Below are 17,904 nucleotides of genomic sequence, written 5' to 3'. Positions count from 1 at the left end.
AAAAGAAGCAAAAATAAAGATAAAAACGTTTTGTATGTAACAAATGTTTTTAAGGAACAAAATTACAACTTGTATAGAATTTGTAAATAATGTTAGAGATATTGTAACAACTTGAAATCTAATTACTTACTCCCATTATTTTCAAATTGCGTCACAAAACCAGATTGTACAGAGCGTGCCAAATTAGATAAATAAATCAGACACTTAGTGTATCATAATCATAGATAATCTTTATTTTTTGCGTAACTCCTCATACAGCTGTGCAACATAAGAAAATCAATTACGTTTTGTATTATTGTATAGCTTGTGTAAGCAAAAATTTAATATACGTAGCTTTCGTAATAGATAATGCGACCCTCGATAACAAATTGGAATTTTCAATTAATAATTACAGAGTTTCCTTATGCGGAATAAGAGCCCTTAATTGTCAGTCACTTGATTTTTCAATGTCTTTTTAGATAGGAAAAAAACACATATGGTTTGCCCACTCTAGTTTTGTTCGAGTTACAAAAAAGAATTAATTTTCTTGCTTATTCTGTACAGGGGACTGAGATGTTCTGTGTTTAAAATAAAATATTTTTAACGATACCACGTAGAACGATGTACATATATTGTTCGGGATGACGAAAACCACGAATATTACAGTAAGTTATAATATGGATTTCTTATTTTGTATATTTCTTTGAGGAACTGTTAAGGAGTGAGCTTGATACTTACAGAAATAAAAGGCAACGTGAAACGTAATCATAGAACATACATTTGATTTAAGAATTCGAGATTGCGACTGAATTCTAACATTTGTTTTTAGATTACTTTCTGAATGCGAACCAAAGGGTTTTTACGAAGTTTTGCGCGCATTATTTCTGCCTCAGCACATTTATTCACTAAGATAAATGAGAGTTTAAAGTGTAATTACATTATACGATAATTGTACAGTCGAAACTCCTTGGTTCGCATTATTATTATCTAAATGCCCTCCTAAAATCGTTACTTTATTAGCTAAAAAATAAAATTGTAAACCCAAATTAAACATCATTGTTTTCCATTGATATTTTCGTGTATCCTAATATTGTATTATATATAATTATTATGGGTACAGAGGAGGATAGTATTAAGAATAATAATATGGTAATAATGTTAACGTGAATGTATCCTAATTACGGTGTTTCTCAACGCTAGTTCAATAACCCTCGTTATCACAAATGTTACGCATTAATGCAACGTCACATTTATATAATAAATTATACAATATGAGGCTATTGAGATTTTTATTCACTATAATAACGTTTACACATTTGTTCTGCAAACTATTTCCGTTCTATTTAATATACACTAATATTTTCGCCGTCAGCTCGTTTACTAGTATTTACGTATTTTGGAATAAACTAAATACCGTTGTCATGCTCTCTTAAATAAAACATTTACAACCTAATAACATTTTGTTTTTGTTTTTTTTTTTAATTTTAATAATAAAAGAAAACATTTAATTACCCTTAAGCGTAATTTTTTTTTTGCTCCATTTGTGCGAATAAAGAGGTTACCAAATTATGGGCGATTCACCGGTTGAGAAACACCGATACTCCTTTATAAGATTATCTAACATTATACCATGTCATGAGAATGTAATTACATTCCCATAGCACCTGAAGCATACAGTGAACATTCTCCCATGTACATTGTATTTAATTACAGTCAGTCATTGGACTTATTTCATAACAAACTCTCTCATTTTGTGAACATTAGATCACTGATTAATACATTCTCAATATAATCATTACAGATATTTGTGTAAATTCAGTACAATACATAATTTTCATGGACTATGATTATAATAAGGCCTCAGAACATTTGACTCATTTTTCGACAACTCGTAACTCGTAGGACTTTCGCGCTGCACTTCAACATTTTTTAAATATTTGATCAGTTCACCGACAGCTGCCATTTTTATAGAGTAAATTATGTATCTCCGTCATACCGATTATTACATATTTTCTTAAATGATGCAATTGTAATAGACAATCAAGTGTTATGGGCAATGAATAAATATTAAATTCGATAATTGTAACGTAGTATTCGTTATAGAAATTTTTATGAGTACAAAGGCAAGTATTCTACGAGTCATGAGATGTTAAGCATCTATTGTTGAACGATTTTAATGCAATGCTCTTCAAGTGCTTATGCAAACATACTGCAATAGAGAGTACAAACTGCTACAAAACAATTCCAACATGATTTGCTTTACAATTGTTAATACATCTACGTCATACGCTCGTTATGTATTTTTTTAAGGCCATATACGAGATTTAATACAAAGGTACTGCCCCTTTAGGACAGTATTTGATATATTCATTAATTTGGAAATTTGTCTAGGGATAGACAAATGGACGACACAGCCTCGACAGAGAATGTTCACAGTGTAAGACAGCAGCATAGACATACCTCAGCGCAGCCTCACTTTACCATTGGTTAGTGTTTCAGCTGGTAATTATTATACAAAGTTATAATTTTGTTATGTTATATAACTACGTGCGGAAGAACCCTCCGTAGACAAGATCCTTTTTATACAAAGAATACCATTATGAGGCATTATATGTATGTGTAATTATTTAATATCAATTATACAATTGCTACAGATCTCGTTCTACGTATAAATGTAATTTTAATTGCGCAAACAAAAATTCCAGTAATCGCATTGGTAGACTTTTCATGTAATTAGCAATAATATTGTAGCGTAGTAGGTAACGGGCTACGAAGGGTGTTTGCAGAACATGTAATTTGTAAATTATCAACATAAAATCAAGGCTTTTTATTTATTATCCTTGCTTTTTCTAATAATGTACGCAAAAATTAAAAATGCCTTAAAATCTACAATGTAAATATTACACAACATATAGATTAACAATATGTAACAAAATTGGTTTGTACCTACGTATCTATTATGGCAGAAGGGTGGTCTTGTGCCGAGTTATTCTTGGCTACTGTCAATTTTAAGCCAACATTATAGATATAACTATCCTAATCTTAAATAGGACGTGTATGATTTAATATTAATTTATTAATCAGTAACACGTCGACTAACTACTTTCTGCTTTTTTGGGACTTCTAAAAAGAATTGTCTGCTTTACAGTTCCTTTCTGTTTTGGGAACAATTGCACTATACTTACATTTACAGAAACTAATATCATTGATACAATTTGTCATAATTCCTCGTAATATTTTTTCACCATTGTTTTTTTTTTTTTTTTTTTGTTAAACATCGTTAAAGTACAGAATGATACGTTTTCATGATGTAAATTGCAAAAGCAACAATATACACCATTGCGAATCAGTTTCAGAAACTAACTATAAAAATTACATTAAAGTTAGTAAAAAAAATTGTTTAAAAAGTAAGTAACTCTTTAGAAGCCCCGTAATAATTTATTTTCATTCAACATACTTCTCGATTCGTTTTTCATTCACTCTATGATAAAGCACGCAACATTACTATAATTTAATTCTATCAAAATGGCATTCAGTATTTTCTTATAGGATTAAATTCATTTCAATATATAAAAAAAATATACAATATCGACTACTCGATGTAATCGTTCAGTAATCGTGAGTTTGTACTATCCGAATGCCATTTTCGTGTATGATACACTTTTCTTGAACTAGGACTACAAAGACTGTAGAACTGCCCATGAAATCTTAATTTAGCTATAATTAATGTCTATACGCAGTGAGACTTTATTGATATTCAGTCAATTCACAATACTCGTAACGTGTCAAAAGTTGTAGAACAAACGAATAAAGGAATTTTGTCAAGCATATATTCTTTTCTTCTTTTGTTAAGCTCCTTCAATTTCGTGTACCTGACTATGTCAAATTCTGTATACGTCTTTTGAATTTATGAAAAATAACTAGTCAGGCAAGGATGATTGTTTTTACGTTAGAAATATAAGAATAAAGTCATTGCAATATCTTGCAACATTTTTTCTTTACAAAAAAAATAACTTTTCAACTAATATATTTCGGCACATGTTTAGTCCTTCTCTTAAGTCACAAAAACATTGTCACGAGTTGTGAATGACTTATACTTACCTGAGGGGTACATTATTCCCAGTCGTAATCCTCAATAAATTGCACGCATGTAGTGCTTATTATTAGGTTTCATTATCGAGATACTCTCCCATTTCAGCAAATTAGTATTTATTTATGTCATATCAGTAAATATATAAAGTGAACCACATAACTTGACCACCTCGACTATTTCCATCGTTAAAGAACCAATTCGAATACTTTCTATCTTGGATAATTTTATTAAAAAAACATTATTTACATATAAATAATGGTCAATATTAATCATAAAAGAATGCTAGGAAATGTACAGTGATATAGAATTCATTTTGAATACTTTCCCCCATTGTATATTCAGTTTTGACGTGAAATAAATATTTTACGATGTTTTCTAAGTTCATTTCTACAGTTCCTAAAAGAAGAACAAAACGAAATAATAGGGTTCCGCATAAAAAATTAAAAAGGAAAGGTGTTACATAAAAAATATATTATACTCAGGTCTGAAATCCTTTTAAATTACATTATTCAAGACGATAACAATTTTAATTGGTCCACTGACACCAAAAGGAATCAAGACAATCAAGTTATGTGGTTCACCCCTTATATAGTGTCTTGTTTGGGCAAGGTATTAGTAATGCAATGGCATTACAATCTGTCTTATTTGTAATAGTGGCTTCATGCCAACATCAAAGTATCATTCGTTATTATTGTATAATTTAAATAATTTATAATTTACAGATCCTGTAGAATACAAGTGGCTGTACGCAAGCATGTCCCATTAGCAGATTAATATATTACATAAAATGCTTGGTATACCACCATGTTGATGTGATCGGTTGGTATATGATATTTTCACTGTACCATACTGTAACTTTTAGCATACATTCAAAACCATATTCACACACACGGTTGCATGAAGCAGATGTAAAAATGCATCCAAGTGTATGTGCAACTAGTGTCGTATATTACTTGCCCTCTACCGCATTCTTCTACAAGCTTTCTTGATTTTCCTTTGTCCCAAAGCTTGCGGTGTACCGCTGAAACAAAATATCGTTTACGTTATATTTTTTGTAAATATTTCATACGATTTAAGGTGAAACACCACGAGGATGTTATGTATTTTTTTACAAAGGTTAACATACTCTACCAGAAATTATGGAAATATTATTCAAACTATGTACTTTTAATATATGTATGAAATATTTATATTTGATATTTAGTATCGTTAGAAATAATCTCCAAATTTGAGCATTTTTTCAACTCGGAAACCCAGTTAATAACTTTCAATCAAAGTTTGGAAAGAAATATATTCTGCATTTCTGGTGCTTTTACATTTATATTCATTTACCTGAATGATGTAGGCGCGTTTCCGCCAGTGAAACAGATGAACGGTGTCGCACTTGGATCAAATGTTGGTGTAAATCTGGCTGGATTGAAATTGAAGTCTGGAGAAGGAGCGGCTGCTGGAAAAGGTGCCTGAAAAAAATACACACATTTTATGTATTAATTTTATTAACTTTGAAAAAATTAATTTAATCTTAATATCATTAATAAATATCCACGTGTTTAATTTGATCTGTATTAAAAATATGGTAAATACAGTAGAAAATAAATTATTTTAACGATAATTTGATACTTATATAAATATCTATTTAGTAATTACGTATTACACTACAAAGCAATTGTGGAATAAAAAAAATTCTTTTTAAGTCTACTCTTAAGAAGTCATCTCACCTTAAAGGTATATATATATATATATATATATATATATTTAAAAAAAAAGGAGAGAGAGAGAGAGAGCGCGCGCGCATTTTTGACTATACATCGATTATATTAAATTAGATATTTGTAAACATTGTTCAACTTACAGCTGCGCCGAAATTGAAACCTCCCGAAGATGTAGCAGGTGCCGTGGATCCAAAATTGAATCCTGTGTTTGCAGGAGTTGACGCAAACGATGACGACGGTTGCTCTTGAGTTCTAGATTGAGGTGTACCGAATATTGGAGGTGCAACAGTAGACTGACCAAATGCTGGTGTTTCTGGTTTAGGAGCATTGAATGTAAAGCCAGAAGTATTACTTGAACCAGGACTATTGAATGTTCCTCCAAATACATTGTTACTCGGTGGCGTATTGGTAGTACTACCAAACGTAAACAATGGTTTCTGAGTTGTTCCAGCAGGATTAGTGTTTGCAGAAAACTTGAATCCACTTGCAGGTTGTGCTACTGGCTGAGCAGGAGTAGCATTAAACGTAAATCGACTTGGACTTGGTGTGTTAGTTTCGTCTGGCTTTGCAGTAGAACCAAATATATTGGGTTTCGTCTCGGTAGCAAACGTTGAAGGAGCGTTACTTCCAAAGACAGGGGTAACAGATGATCCAAAAAGAGATGGTGTAGCTGATGGTGCATTAAAAGTTGGCGTAGCTGATGGTGCACTAAAAGTTGGCGTAGCTGATGGTGCACTAAAAGTTGGCGTAACTGTTGGTGCACTAAAAGTTGGCGTAGTTGTTGCAGTTGGCGCTTGTGCGGTTGCACTGAATAGAGGTGTTGGTTTATTATCTGGACTCCCAAATACAGGTATTTTCGTATCAGACGATCCAAAAATTGAAGATTTATTCTCTACAGTGCCAAATGTTGGCGCTTTAGCGTCTGGCATTGCGAAAGTAAATGGTTTACTTACATTTGCACCAAACGTAGGTTGCTTATTCTCTTCTGTGCCAAATGCAGGCGTAGTCTTCGCATCGCTAGTACCAAACAATGATGGGGTGTTTGAAATGTTAGAAAATATTGAATTTCCAGAGGGGCCGTTTGGCATCGCACCAAAAGTTTTTGTTGCCGAAATTCCTTCTTTCGCTTTTTCTCCAAATGTGAAGGTAGTAGACGGAGTTGAAGAAAGAGCTGATGCCGTTATTTGACCGAAAGTTGCTAGAGGTTTTGTTTGTGCTGGCGTTGTTTCAGAAAATACAAAGGAAGATTGAGTAGAAGATGGAAGACTTGTTACTACGCTTGTAGAGACACTAGTGCTAACTGCAACCGTATTGCTTGGTATGCCAAATGTAAAAATAGGGGTTGATTTGAGTTCTTGTGAACTGCTCTGAGTAACTGAAGCTAATGTATTAACATTAGTCGCGGTAGAAGATTCGGTAACTTTTGTATTTGGCTTTGAAGCTTCTATCATAGGATTTTCAAGCAAAGAACCCTGTTGTTTTCCTTTGTCCATACCTGGTTGTTTAATTTCAGATTTTGGTACACCAAATGTAAAGGTAGATGGGAGTGTTGTGCTTTGAATTGTGGATGCCACAATCGTGGATTGCTTATCATTTTCTGCTGTCGCATTTTCAGGTTTCCGGATACCAAACGAAAAGGATGATGCTGCCTTCTTTTCTAATTTTTTAGAATCTTGTTTTAGATCAGTCTGTTCAACAGGTTTCGACCCAACTTGTAATCCAAACCCACTTCCTACTATCGAAGGGGTACTACTTGTAGATTCCAATGTTTCACTGGATGTTTTCTTCTCTTCTTTTTGAATGCCAAATGTGAATTGGCCGATTTGGCTACTTTGTTGACTCTCACCAAATTTAAAACTAGTTATAGGTGTTACTGTATCAGTCTTTTCTTGATCAGCTTTATCTATTCCAAATTTAAAACCTCCAGCACTTGGAGGTATACCAAAACTAAATTGTAAATTGGAACTAGTATTCGTAGTAGAGTTGTCTGATTTTTTTGATCCTGGCTTTAAGCCACCACAAGCAACACATTCGGTAACTTTTGCTTCATTTTGCAACATACAAGAGTCACAGGTCCACGCACCTTCAGGTTTTTTAAATTTATCTCCAAATCCATTTGCAACTGACGAGGGAGCGGACTTGGTTGCGTTTCCAGTGCTTCCAGTATTAGGTTTAGCTGTATTGCAACATGGACAAGAATCGATGGAAATAACATTTCTAACCATACAGCAAGGACATTCCCATGTATCTTTGTTTGGTTTAAACTTATCTATAGCTTCACTTTTAGTAACAGTTGAATCAGTTAACGATGTATTGATTGACATATTGGTCTTCTGGTTGGTTGCAATATTTGTATCGTCCGTAATATTTTTCTCTTTTTTAGGATACGTGTTTAATAAATTCGGCTTAGACGTTTTGCAAGAAGAGCATGTAGTAGTATCTGCAGAATTCTTTGATGGGCAGTTAGAACAATCCCAAGATCCTTCCAAGGATTTTGTGTTAAGGTCAGAATTTGGTAATTTTGTTGCAGCTGATTCAGTTTCAGGCTTGGAGGGTGGTTTAAGTGCACTACACGCGACGCACTTAATGTCGGTTTGTTTGTTTCTTATAAAACATGATGCACATTCCCATTGATTACTTGAAATTTTAAACTGAGACCCAAAGTAATCTTTGACTGCAGCCTTCGATTCACTGACAGTACTCGGTGTCGATAACAACTCACTAGTTTTATTATTTTTAGGGCTTCGTTTGGCAGTTTTACAACTAATGCACTGCGTTTCAGAACTATTGTTTTTAATCAAACATTCAGAACATTCCCACATATTTGAAGTATCTTGCTGTACATCCGTCTTTGAACTTGAAATTTTAGTAATATTATTCTTATTTGTATCTAAAGTAATCGAATTTACTTTGTTATTAGAAGAATCTTCATTTGAATCTAATTCCGTTTTTGTTTCATTTAATTTTTCGAGCTCTGTTATATTGGTTTTCGAGCCAAGAATGTCCATAACACTTCCCGATTTCAATTCCTTCGAAGTAGCGGGGACAGGACTATCTCTATTCTTTGCCTTTTCTTTTAGTCTGGGTGCTGTAGACGAAGTAGACCACATGAAATTCTGTGTTACAGTAGATACATAATTGCTAGACGACGCAGTAGATGCAGTCCCAACTCTTTTTAAAGGCGAACTTGACTTAATAGAGTTATCGATTGACTGTTTATCAGCTATAATTGGACTACTAAATGTGAAGTTATTAATAGATTTTAAATTCTTTGCGACATTTGTTACTTTTATAGGACTTGCAAATGTGAAAGTTTCTTCTTTATCTATACAACTTTTATCTACCGTTGTTGAATTAACAGGTGGCATAAAGTTAAAATTAGGTAAAGAAGAAATAGGCAAAGGTATACTTGGTAAATTGACTGGTTCAATCGTGCATTCTTCATCAAGATTTGTCGCTTTAACTTTAAGTTTTCCGTGATGCTTTGAATCTTCATCGTCTTGTGTCCTGAGAAAGAAAGAGTGTATATGCGATTAACATCTATTTTATGATTAACCACGAAAATAAGTTTTGTACGCAGTATGCGATTGAATTGACCACTCACCTAAGATGGTATTCTTGTGGAGGCGGTTGCTCAGTTCGAGCCGAAACGATTTTTCTAGCTGCCACTGTTGTATCTTGTAGTTTTTGACGCCGTTTCAATTTTAATATATCGGGCACACTTGGTACAATTAATTCACGAGTTAAATGACGTAAACCAACTTTGACTGTCGGCGATGTTTCCTCTCTCGTTCTCTTTTTACTTAACGATGACGTATTATTTATCATTTTTAATGGAATTTTTTTAGCATCAGTTATTGGCGATGAAAAGTGTTCTAATGCTTCTAGTATTTTCTTAGCAGTTTGACTCATGCCAGATGAATCAACGCCTGTTGTATTAGATGGTTTTACTTCGACACTTGTTCTTCTTGAAACTTTAAGTGGAATCTACAACGAAACACAAATTCGTGTAGTTAAAAAAAATAAGGCGTGCAACTGTTGTTACCATACAGTATATAGTCCATTTGATTATTAATAATTAATATTGAATAATAAATAATAAATATTAAGTAAATTATGATTGATGTAACAATATTCAGTAAAATGTACCTCGTTTGAATTGTTAAACAAAGTGCGGCTTCGTTTATAATGACCGGCTGCATTTGCTCCACCAAAAGTAGTATTACCACTGTAAAAAGGAGACGACAAGGGTGATGCACGATCCGGCGTGTTCGTCATAACCGATGCATTAAAGCTTGGTCTACGACTGCTCAAGGAATCTCGATTATCTAAAAATAAAGACCTTAGGGACTGCGTATGATTGTCTAGAAAAAAGAAAAACACTTTACATTAAAAGGCATTAAAACAGTTGATGAATATTTAGAATATATTATATCTTTAAAAGGGAATTGTCTTTTCAATTGCAGCACATTCTAACAAAAAATCATTGCTATGTGACATGTAACAATATGTCCAATAACATCACTTTAGTAAAATAATAATACTGAACAAACTTCGCTACATGTATATATGTTAATATGTACGAAAGTATTGTTAGTATATTAAAAAGAAGAGAAATATTACTTACTGAAATTTAATTTGTCATTATTAAATCTTTTTCTATTGGAAAATGTAGAGTTATAAGAGGCATTTGATGGAGCTTCCTGTCTATTTATTTGTGGAATAAGAGAACTGCAGCCGCTGGTGCTCTCACTGGATTCAGAATTATCATCTGTTCCATTTGTAGTTCCATTATTTGTAGCAGCAGTCATCGAATTCAACTCAGACCTCTGCGGGACTATATTCCTAATATCTGTTTGCATTGCGGGGGTGGAAGATATTAAAGGGCTCATCCTGCTTGGCCCAGCCATTGCAGGTTCAGAAAAATCTTCTGACTGTAAGAAATAATTAATTTAAAGAGATGTTTTAAATGTTCACAATTTTAAAAAATGATACTTACCGTCTCATTGTGTATGGAATATTGTTGTTTAGGAGAACTGGCTTTGTTAAGCGGAGTCTTAGCTGTAGTCTGAATCAAGAATGTACCAGGAGGATAAGTAATATCCATACGAATACGTGGTCGTTTTAAAGGCGGAGGTTTCTGAATTTCTTCTTCAGACTCAACCTCTTCAGGGTTTTCACTGTCGTCTAATACATCGCCTTCATTATGAGACGAATTGAACCACTTAGTGATCCAAGATCTTTGTGGTATAAGATCCGTTACTTTCGTTGCTACTTTTTTTACAAATGACTGAAATAACCAAATAATTCCAGATATGTTAAATAATTGCTTAAGATTCATTTGAGCAATTTTCATTAGTCAGTAATACTTTAAATAGAGGAAATAAGTATTAGACATCAGTGGAAAGATAGGTTACATATCCATCATCATTGTTTGATAGATTCAATTATTTGCATACATTATATGTAATTGCTGTTTTTATTAAAGAGAATTTGAAAAAAAGTTACAGAATTAAAATACAGGCAAAGAACTAATCACTGGAATTTGATATTTCAATCATAAATATTATGTCAAACAAATACATATAAAAGCATAAACTAATGGCACTTCATAAATATCTTTCGTGGAATGAAGGTTAAAATATTCTATCGAGAACTAAATTTCTTGAGTGTTATATTGATTTAAGTCAACTGATAAAACTAGAATAACCATTCTCAAAATAAGATTATTAAAGATGATTACAGTGGATAAAAGAAGTATTTGCACATCAAGTTTTCTTGTAACAACTTTCTATAAACAAATGATATATTAGTTGAATCGTTTCCTTTAATAACTTATTACATACACAAGCAATGACTTTTTTGCAATTTTTAATATTATGTCAAAAAAATAATGCTGGAAAAAGAAGTTTCATTACCAAATAAATATTTATATAACAGCCATTCTGTGAAGAAAATAGTAGCTTCTCATACTTGTATGTTCATAAGGATATTGAAAATACATAATGTATATACAATGTGTTTCTGTGTATTCTATTATAGCAATTGGATGGAAAGAAAGTAATGAAAAGATATAACACTGAGGAGCATTCAAAGAATCTTCGACTGGTAGTGAAATGTGGTTATAGGTATATGGTATACAGTATTGGAAATATATGTAGTATTTACCAAAGAGACATGAATGCTATAAAGTATATTGGCACATTGCAAAATAATTTGCCGGAGGATATAGTTCTACTGAGGATAAATAATGTATATTATTTTTAACAGGATAATAATCTAAATAATACTGTTAGAAAAACCAAAGAGTGGCTATTGTATGTTTCCCTATCATTGGTTACATCGTAAGAATCAGTGGATATCAATACCAACAATAATTTATAGTACTTTTCAAATTAGGAGACAAGAAAATATATTTTTAGTTGTAAAAATTATTTACAGATCTCATTAGAGACCACAAAGAAGATATTAGAATCTATGCCAAAAAGATTGAAAATCTCATCGTTGAGTCAAAAGAAGTGCGTAACAAACTCTTAAATCATAAGTAGCTTACAATTATCGAAGCGTGTAATTCTTAACTATTAGAATACAAATGTGCAAATACAGTCAATCCTGTTTAAGTGTACACTAATTCCTTTTGTAAAGTTTACACAATTACCCCATTACTTCTTGAAACTGTTAACTCAGAAGAAGCCTTGGTGTTATCTGTGATAAATGACTAATATAGGTTCTTGTTATTAATGAGTTACCGAAATAGAAAAATAAAAGTATCCCATTTACTGTAATCATCTCTCATTTATGTTTATTGTATTATATTTTCTTTCCCAATCTAAACATGGACAAGTAAACCTCGAGGAAATATAAGAGAGATTAAATTTGTCTAATCTCTTTATTCAAGGACTATGGTTTAGACCCAAGTCAACAATGCTTAAACAAAATTGACTATACTTATTTAGCTATGAATTATGTTTCTATACTTTTAAGTTCGCTATAATGCAAACAAGCAAGTAATATCCACAGATGACATGCCCACGGGATAAATGATTTTTAGAAATGAGTGTATCAGCACTGTCATAGTAATCAAACATACAAGGAGTAGCTGTCACTATATGTGTCCACTATAGCTACAAATGTAGCATTATCCTATCTCACTTATTTCTGGCAGTCATTCTTTCCATGTCTCGCTGGGATTCCATTTGTTCAAATGCAATCCACCAAAACTGAACATAGTATGGTACACAACATTGCATTATGTCCTTTACTTATGCGATTAATTTGTTTCAAAGCTTTCAATGGACATTGAATTGCACAATACATTGTAGCAAAATAGAAATATCAGTTAAGAATGTGCTGCCACAAGTAAAAGGGATGTCAAAACTGATGTTTTGTCCCCCTACAACATACTTAAGGTACAAACTTAATTTCAAAAATCAGTCAAATATAACAAATCCATATATATCTATATATTCCTTTATAAAAAATATTTGAAATTTTTTTATTTAATATGCATATATAAATATATAAACTTAAAATCTGTATGCAAACATAAATGCGAGTACAACCGCGTACCTAACGAATCCGCGCAACTCGAGGGCTTATCGCATTAAGGACTGCAAAACGAGACGTCGCTCCTATATACGATACTTTATTACCGAAAACAATTCAAACCAATATATACCTTTTTCAATAAAAAGTAATTACAAGAGAATTTAACGTGCACATACTTCCTGTATCCATTGTACACGATATTGCGCGAATTTGTGTAAAACGCAATTTCCCAAAATCACACATCTTTTTCTAGCATGGAATCGATATATACATGTACAAACGAATAAATATCGAAGATCTCTAAGGGGACAATGAAGTCGCAGGTTGACGAGAATCAAAACGCATAATTGATTCTCGATAATATTCTTCTTAAGAGGAAATCATGTTTCAAGGTTAGATGTTATAGGTGTCTCGATAGGTATCTCATGAGCGAAGTAGTATAGGAAAGATTGAGGTTATCGAGTGCACTCACATAACCGTGACATCGTCTAGCCCCGATGAAAGTGCATCTTAGGAAAAGGGTAGTCGCGCAAGGAGTACTCCTAAGGGAGGCCTGTACAGGGTGTAAATTCGTTGGAGGATCTAATTTGGCCGTTAAGGCGCGAAGAACCGTTGAACTCGAAGCAGGTTCGTTTCTGTCGCGGAGGACTCGTGCCAAGGAGAGACTACTCACATTGTTTGCGTCGTAGGGCTTCGTATTACGCGACGATGATCGTCTTCCACTTAAATTGTTACTCCCTTTAGCCATGGTTGGCACTGATCACTTATTTACGAGTACAGAACGCGCGAAAACGACTTTGTACGTCGCATCCCAAAAATTATCAGCGAACCAGCACCTTCGTGATTGAAACCCACGAGAGAAAATATGGCCGTCCTAAAGACCGCCACCAGGGCGCCAGGTTTCTCTCGAATATGCGCTGCTCGCGCTTGCCCACGTGACACACGTACGCGTTCGCTGCCTTAAAATCGGCGTACCGCTATCTCTTATTATAATCGCCAGGGCCGATGTTAGAGTAACTACCGTTCACATGTAAACTTTCAATTTAACCACCGAAAATCGAAATTACGTTACAAATTTCAAATAAATGAAACGTGAATTGTTTCATTTAAAATAATATATTAGGTGTAGAAATTAATTCTGCGCCTTTGCATGTAGACGCCTTAAGGCGCCCTTACACGGTGGATTGTTTGCTCGAGGTAAAGTCGCCCCTGACGATCGCTTTTGGAAAAGAACGCTATGAATATGCGTGCTTTCCCTGTAGATGACACTGTAATCGCATGATTTCAGCGAAATATAATATTGTAACGGTCCAATAAAGAAATAACATTTCGAATTTGTAACATAAATTTTTCATACGTAGATGAAAAACGATCGATTGATTGAATTTAAAATTTGAAATGAATGAGTTTTTCATTGGTATTATTGTATATACATTTCCTTTTTTAAACCTCTAACAAAAAAACATTTGCAAACAGCTTTAAAATTGATTCGATGCAATAAATGTTGTCGGTAAGGAAGCGATCAAATTGGACAAGTACATAATCTGTCGGTAAAATATAGACAAATTTTAATATTCACCACATATATTTTCGTATAATATCGAGTAAACTTTAAGATTAATTTTTACGTTATTTCAAACTAGTTAAATAATCAAAGCAATAGTTATTAATCAACAATCTTCATAACGTAAAACGAGTAAAATTTCATGCCTATGATTATTGAATAATCAATAATCATGATTAATGATCATTAGACGACTAATTAGACACGGTTAACTGAAAAAGTACGAACATCTAATTTATGACTGCAGATTAATGTAACATTAATGTAACATAAGTGATTATGCATTAATGCATTACTTTCATAATTGTGAAAGTAATTACTGGTTAAACTCTGTCGTAAGAAAATATGCGTGGGGAAAACATTGAAACTTGTGTTGACAAGTTAATTTACAAACTAACTTTCCTCGTATGCGTCATCTCCTTGAGTTGCATCATTTTTAAGCGTTCATATATTTATTTATAGTCAGGTCGAAGAAAGCATCGACTTGGGAGACATCCCACACGCATCTCGATTCTTCTTCACACATCTTCAACTCTCTTATTTGAACCTAATCAAACGACCATTTAACCGTTACTTCGGACAAATCTTAAAAAATAGGACTAAAAATAGGGATCATGCGCAGTAAGAAAAATCGACTTTTGGATTTTGATATTTTCTAAAAGTATAACATCTAAAGGGTATCCTCTGAAAATATCAGATTATTCCGCAACGGAGTTATAAGTGACCAAAGTGTTTGTTTACTTTTTAAATATAAACTTTGAGTGTTTTAAAATCCATCCATGAAGACTGTATAAGGAGATCCAACTCTATACGAAAGTTACTAGAAAACTGTTATCAAAATCCCGAGCTTTGAGTTATGAATATTTCTACCACTCGCGGCGCTAGGCTACGATATATATATGTCATATGTACATATACATATATATATGATAATACGTACACATATGCATACATATATATATGATAATACGTACACATATGACATACATATATATATCGTAGCTGTGCTCACTTGCGCCACGAGTGGTAGAAATATTCATAACTTCAAGCTTCAGATTTTGATAACACTTCTACACTACACAATTGGAACTCCTTATACAGTCTTCATGGATCCATCAAACCAGATTTACAATGCCGGTACAAATGTAGGAAATATGGCGCTCGTGTCGCCATTCCCCTAGGCCGCGCTTAGGGCGATCATTGATATAGAATTGGCACCTCTTCTCGCTTCCGTGTTTCACAGAAAAAATCGGTGGCGTCATCTAACGACAAAAACGTGGACTATTACGAACATGAAAGTTTTATTACCGACGACGCTGATCATTAGTTTAAAATTAGTTAGATCGATTTATCGCTAGATGGTGATACTAATCACTTTCTTGAAAACCACACGTGCAAATTTGAATGTAATTTAAATTTGATTTAATTCTGTTTTAATTTAAATGTGATTTAAACCTAAATTTGATCGAGGAAGTGAAAATTATTTTTTATAGACAATTTTAGATTCTGACCAAAATCAACGAGCAAATTCCTTGCGAATTCTAAAAAATATCTATCTTACATTTCTGAAAAATTGGATTTTCATTTTAGAAGAATACTTTCTATATGTTTTTTGTAGGGTTTCATGAAATCTACAACGAAAAAAAGTTTCAATATAAAATGTTCATTATTAAGAGAAATACGAATTTTTGAAAATTAGACAACATTTTATATATTTTCCGGCAAAACGGACTAAAAAATAGACTCTGTCGAAAGTTTTATATTATCAAAATTATTTTCAAGAAATGATTTCACTCTTAAAACCATTTTTGAGTGAAAGTGGAGAAGGGTACCGTGATTAGGTCTCCATAAACTTTATTTTTCATGCAATTCAAATTTTTCAGCGTGTGACAAAGAGGAGGTTTAAACGAATAAAATGATTTTCTCGAATATCATCTGATTGATATTGATGTTGATATTGATCACTTAACATGTGATCAATTTTGTAAGTCAATGTATGTGCCTACTTAATGTAATTATTTTTGTAATGTTATTCGTTCCATGGATTCGGACTGTGAATCTAGGATCCTTATTTTTTAAATATAACGTATTGAAATTACTTTTGTGCTTCTCTAAAGTAAATTTATCATCCATTTATAACAAAAAAACATACAACTTTTAAACTTCTCTCAGTCATATTTTCCGAAACAGCACATATAGTTGCAAAAACAAAATATTGAAACTGATATATGTATGTGTTTTATTACTGCAAAGTAAATATTTCAAAGTTAAATTAGAGTCATAAATAGTTAAATATAATGATACAGAATTAATTTCTACAAAGAACAACAATAAGCAAAATTGATGGATTATTGAACTTCCTATATATAAATACATTATAGCGTCCATCAGGTTGAGACTTAGGTTGTGTAGATGCATTCTACTAAAAATCAAGTGGAGAACTTAGAAAGTTCTTAGTCTAACGTAACAAAATAACGAGTAAATATTTCTACTTAAACTATAATTATAAAGGTATGAATACAAAGGCACAGAATTAATTACTACACGTGATGAATTCAAATTCAAATGTGCACAGTGACGACTTCGCATCACTTCTCTTCTCTTCGTTTTTGTTTGTTCAGAGAAATGTTGCCGATATCGTTCTTTCAAGCAGTCGCTGTGAAATGGTAACAGTAAAATAAGAGGGCTAGACACCGTCGAGTAGACGGTTGCAAGTTATAATATCGGAGATTTTTCTTTCTCGAACTGCCGATGGAACTTTCACGTCGCGCTACATTCCTTGGAACATTATCCCGTTTCGATCAATTTAACCAGCAATTGGTTAATTTAATATGGTGAAACTACTCGGTCTATCGGCGATATTCGCAGTCATTGTATTAACGCCGGGAGCTCTGTGATCATGGTCAGCCTAATAATGTGGCACGGACTCGTTAGCAATTATGCGCCGCCATTTTTGGTAATTATTCGTTTCAGCGCGTATCGTCGTAGGTTAATGTTTTCTAAAATGG

At 32.9% G+C, this 17,904-nt stretch overlaps 1 protein-coding gene across 1 annotated transcript; it reads right to left on the bottom strand.

Annotated features, from left to right (window-relative positions):
• Nucleotides 1-208: 208 nt before the first annotated feature.
• LOC128874239 (nuclear pore complex protein Nup153-like) lies at nucleotides 209-14,267 on the bottom strand. Its single transcript, XM_054118762.1, has 8 exons — nucleotides 14,006-14,267; nucleotides 10,784-11,074; nucleotides 10,412-10,718; nucleotides 9,934-10,148; nucleotides 9,389-9,771; nucleotides 5,925-9,291; nucleotides 5,405-5,532; nucleotides 209-5,093 (listed from the first exon to the last, which is right to left on the bottom strand). Exons 1-8 carry the CDS (start codon nucleotides 14,078-14,080, stop codon nucleotides 5,033-5,035), a joined length of 4,827 nt encoding a protein of 1,608 aa, XP_053974737.1. The 5' UTR covers nucleotides 14,081-14,267; the 3' UTR covers nucleotides 209-5,032.
• Nucleotides 14,268-17,904: the final 3,637 nt, after the last annotated feature.

Source organism: Hylaeus volcanicus, chromosome 3 (assembly GCF_026283585.1).
Source record: "Hylaeus volcanicus isolate JK05 chromosome 3, UHH_iyHylVolc1.0_haploid, whole genome shotgun sequence".
NCBI lineage: Eukaryota > Metazoa > Arthropoda > Insecta > Hymenoptera > Colletidae > Hylaeus > Hylaeus volcanicus.
This window is presented reverse-complemented; position numbering and strand designations above follow the sequence as displayed.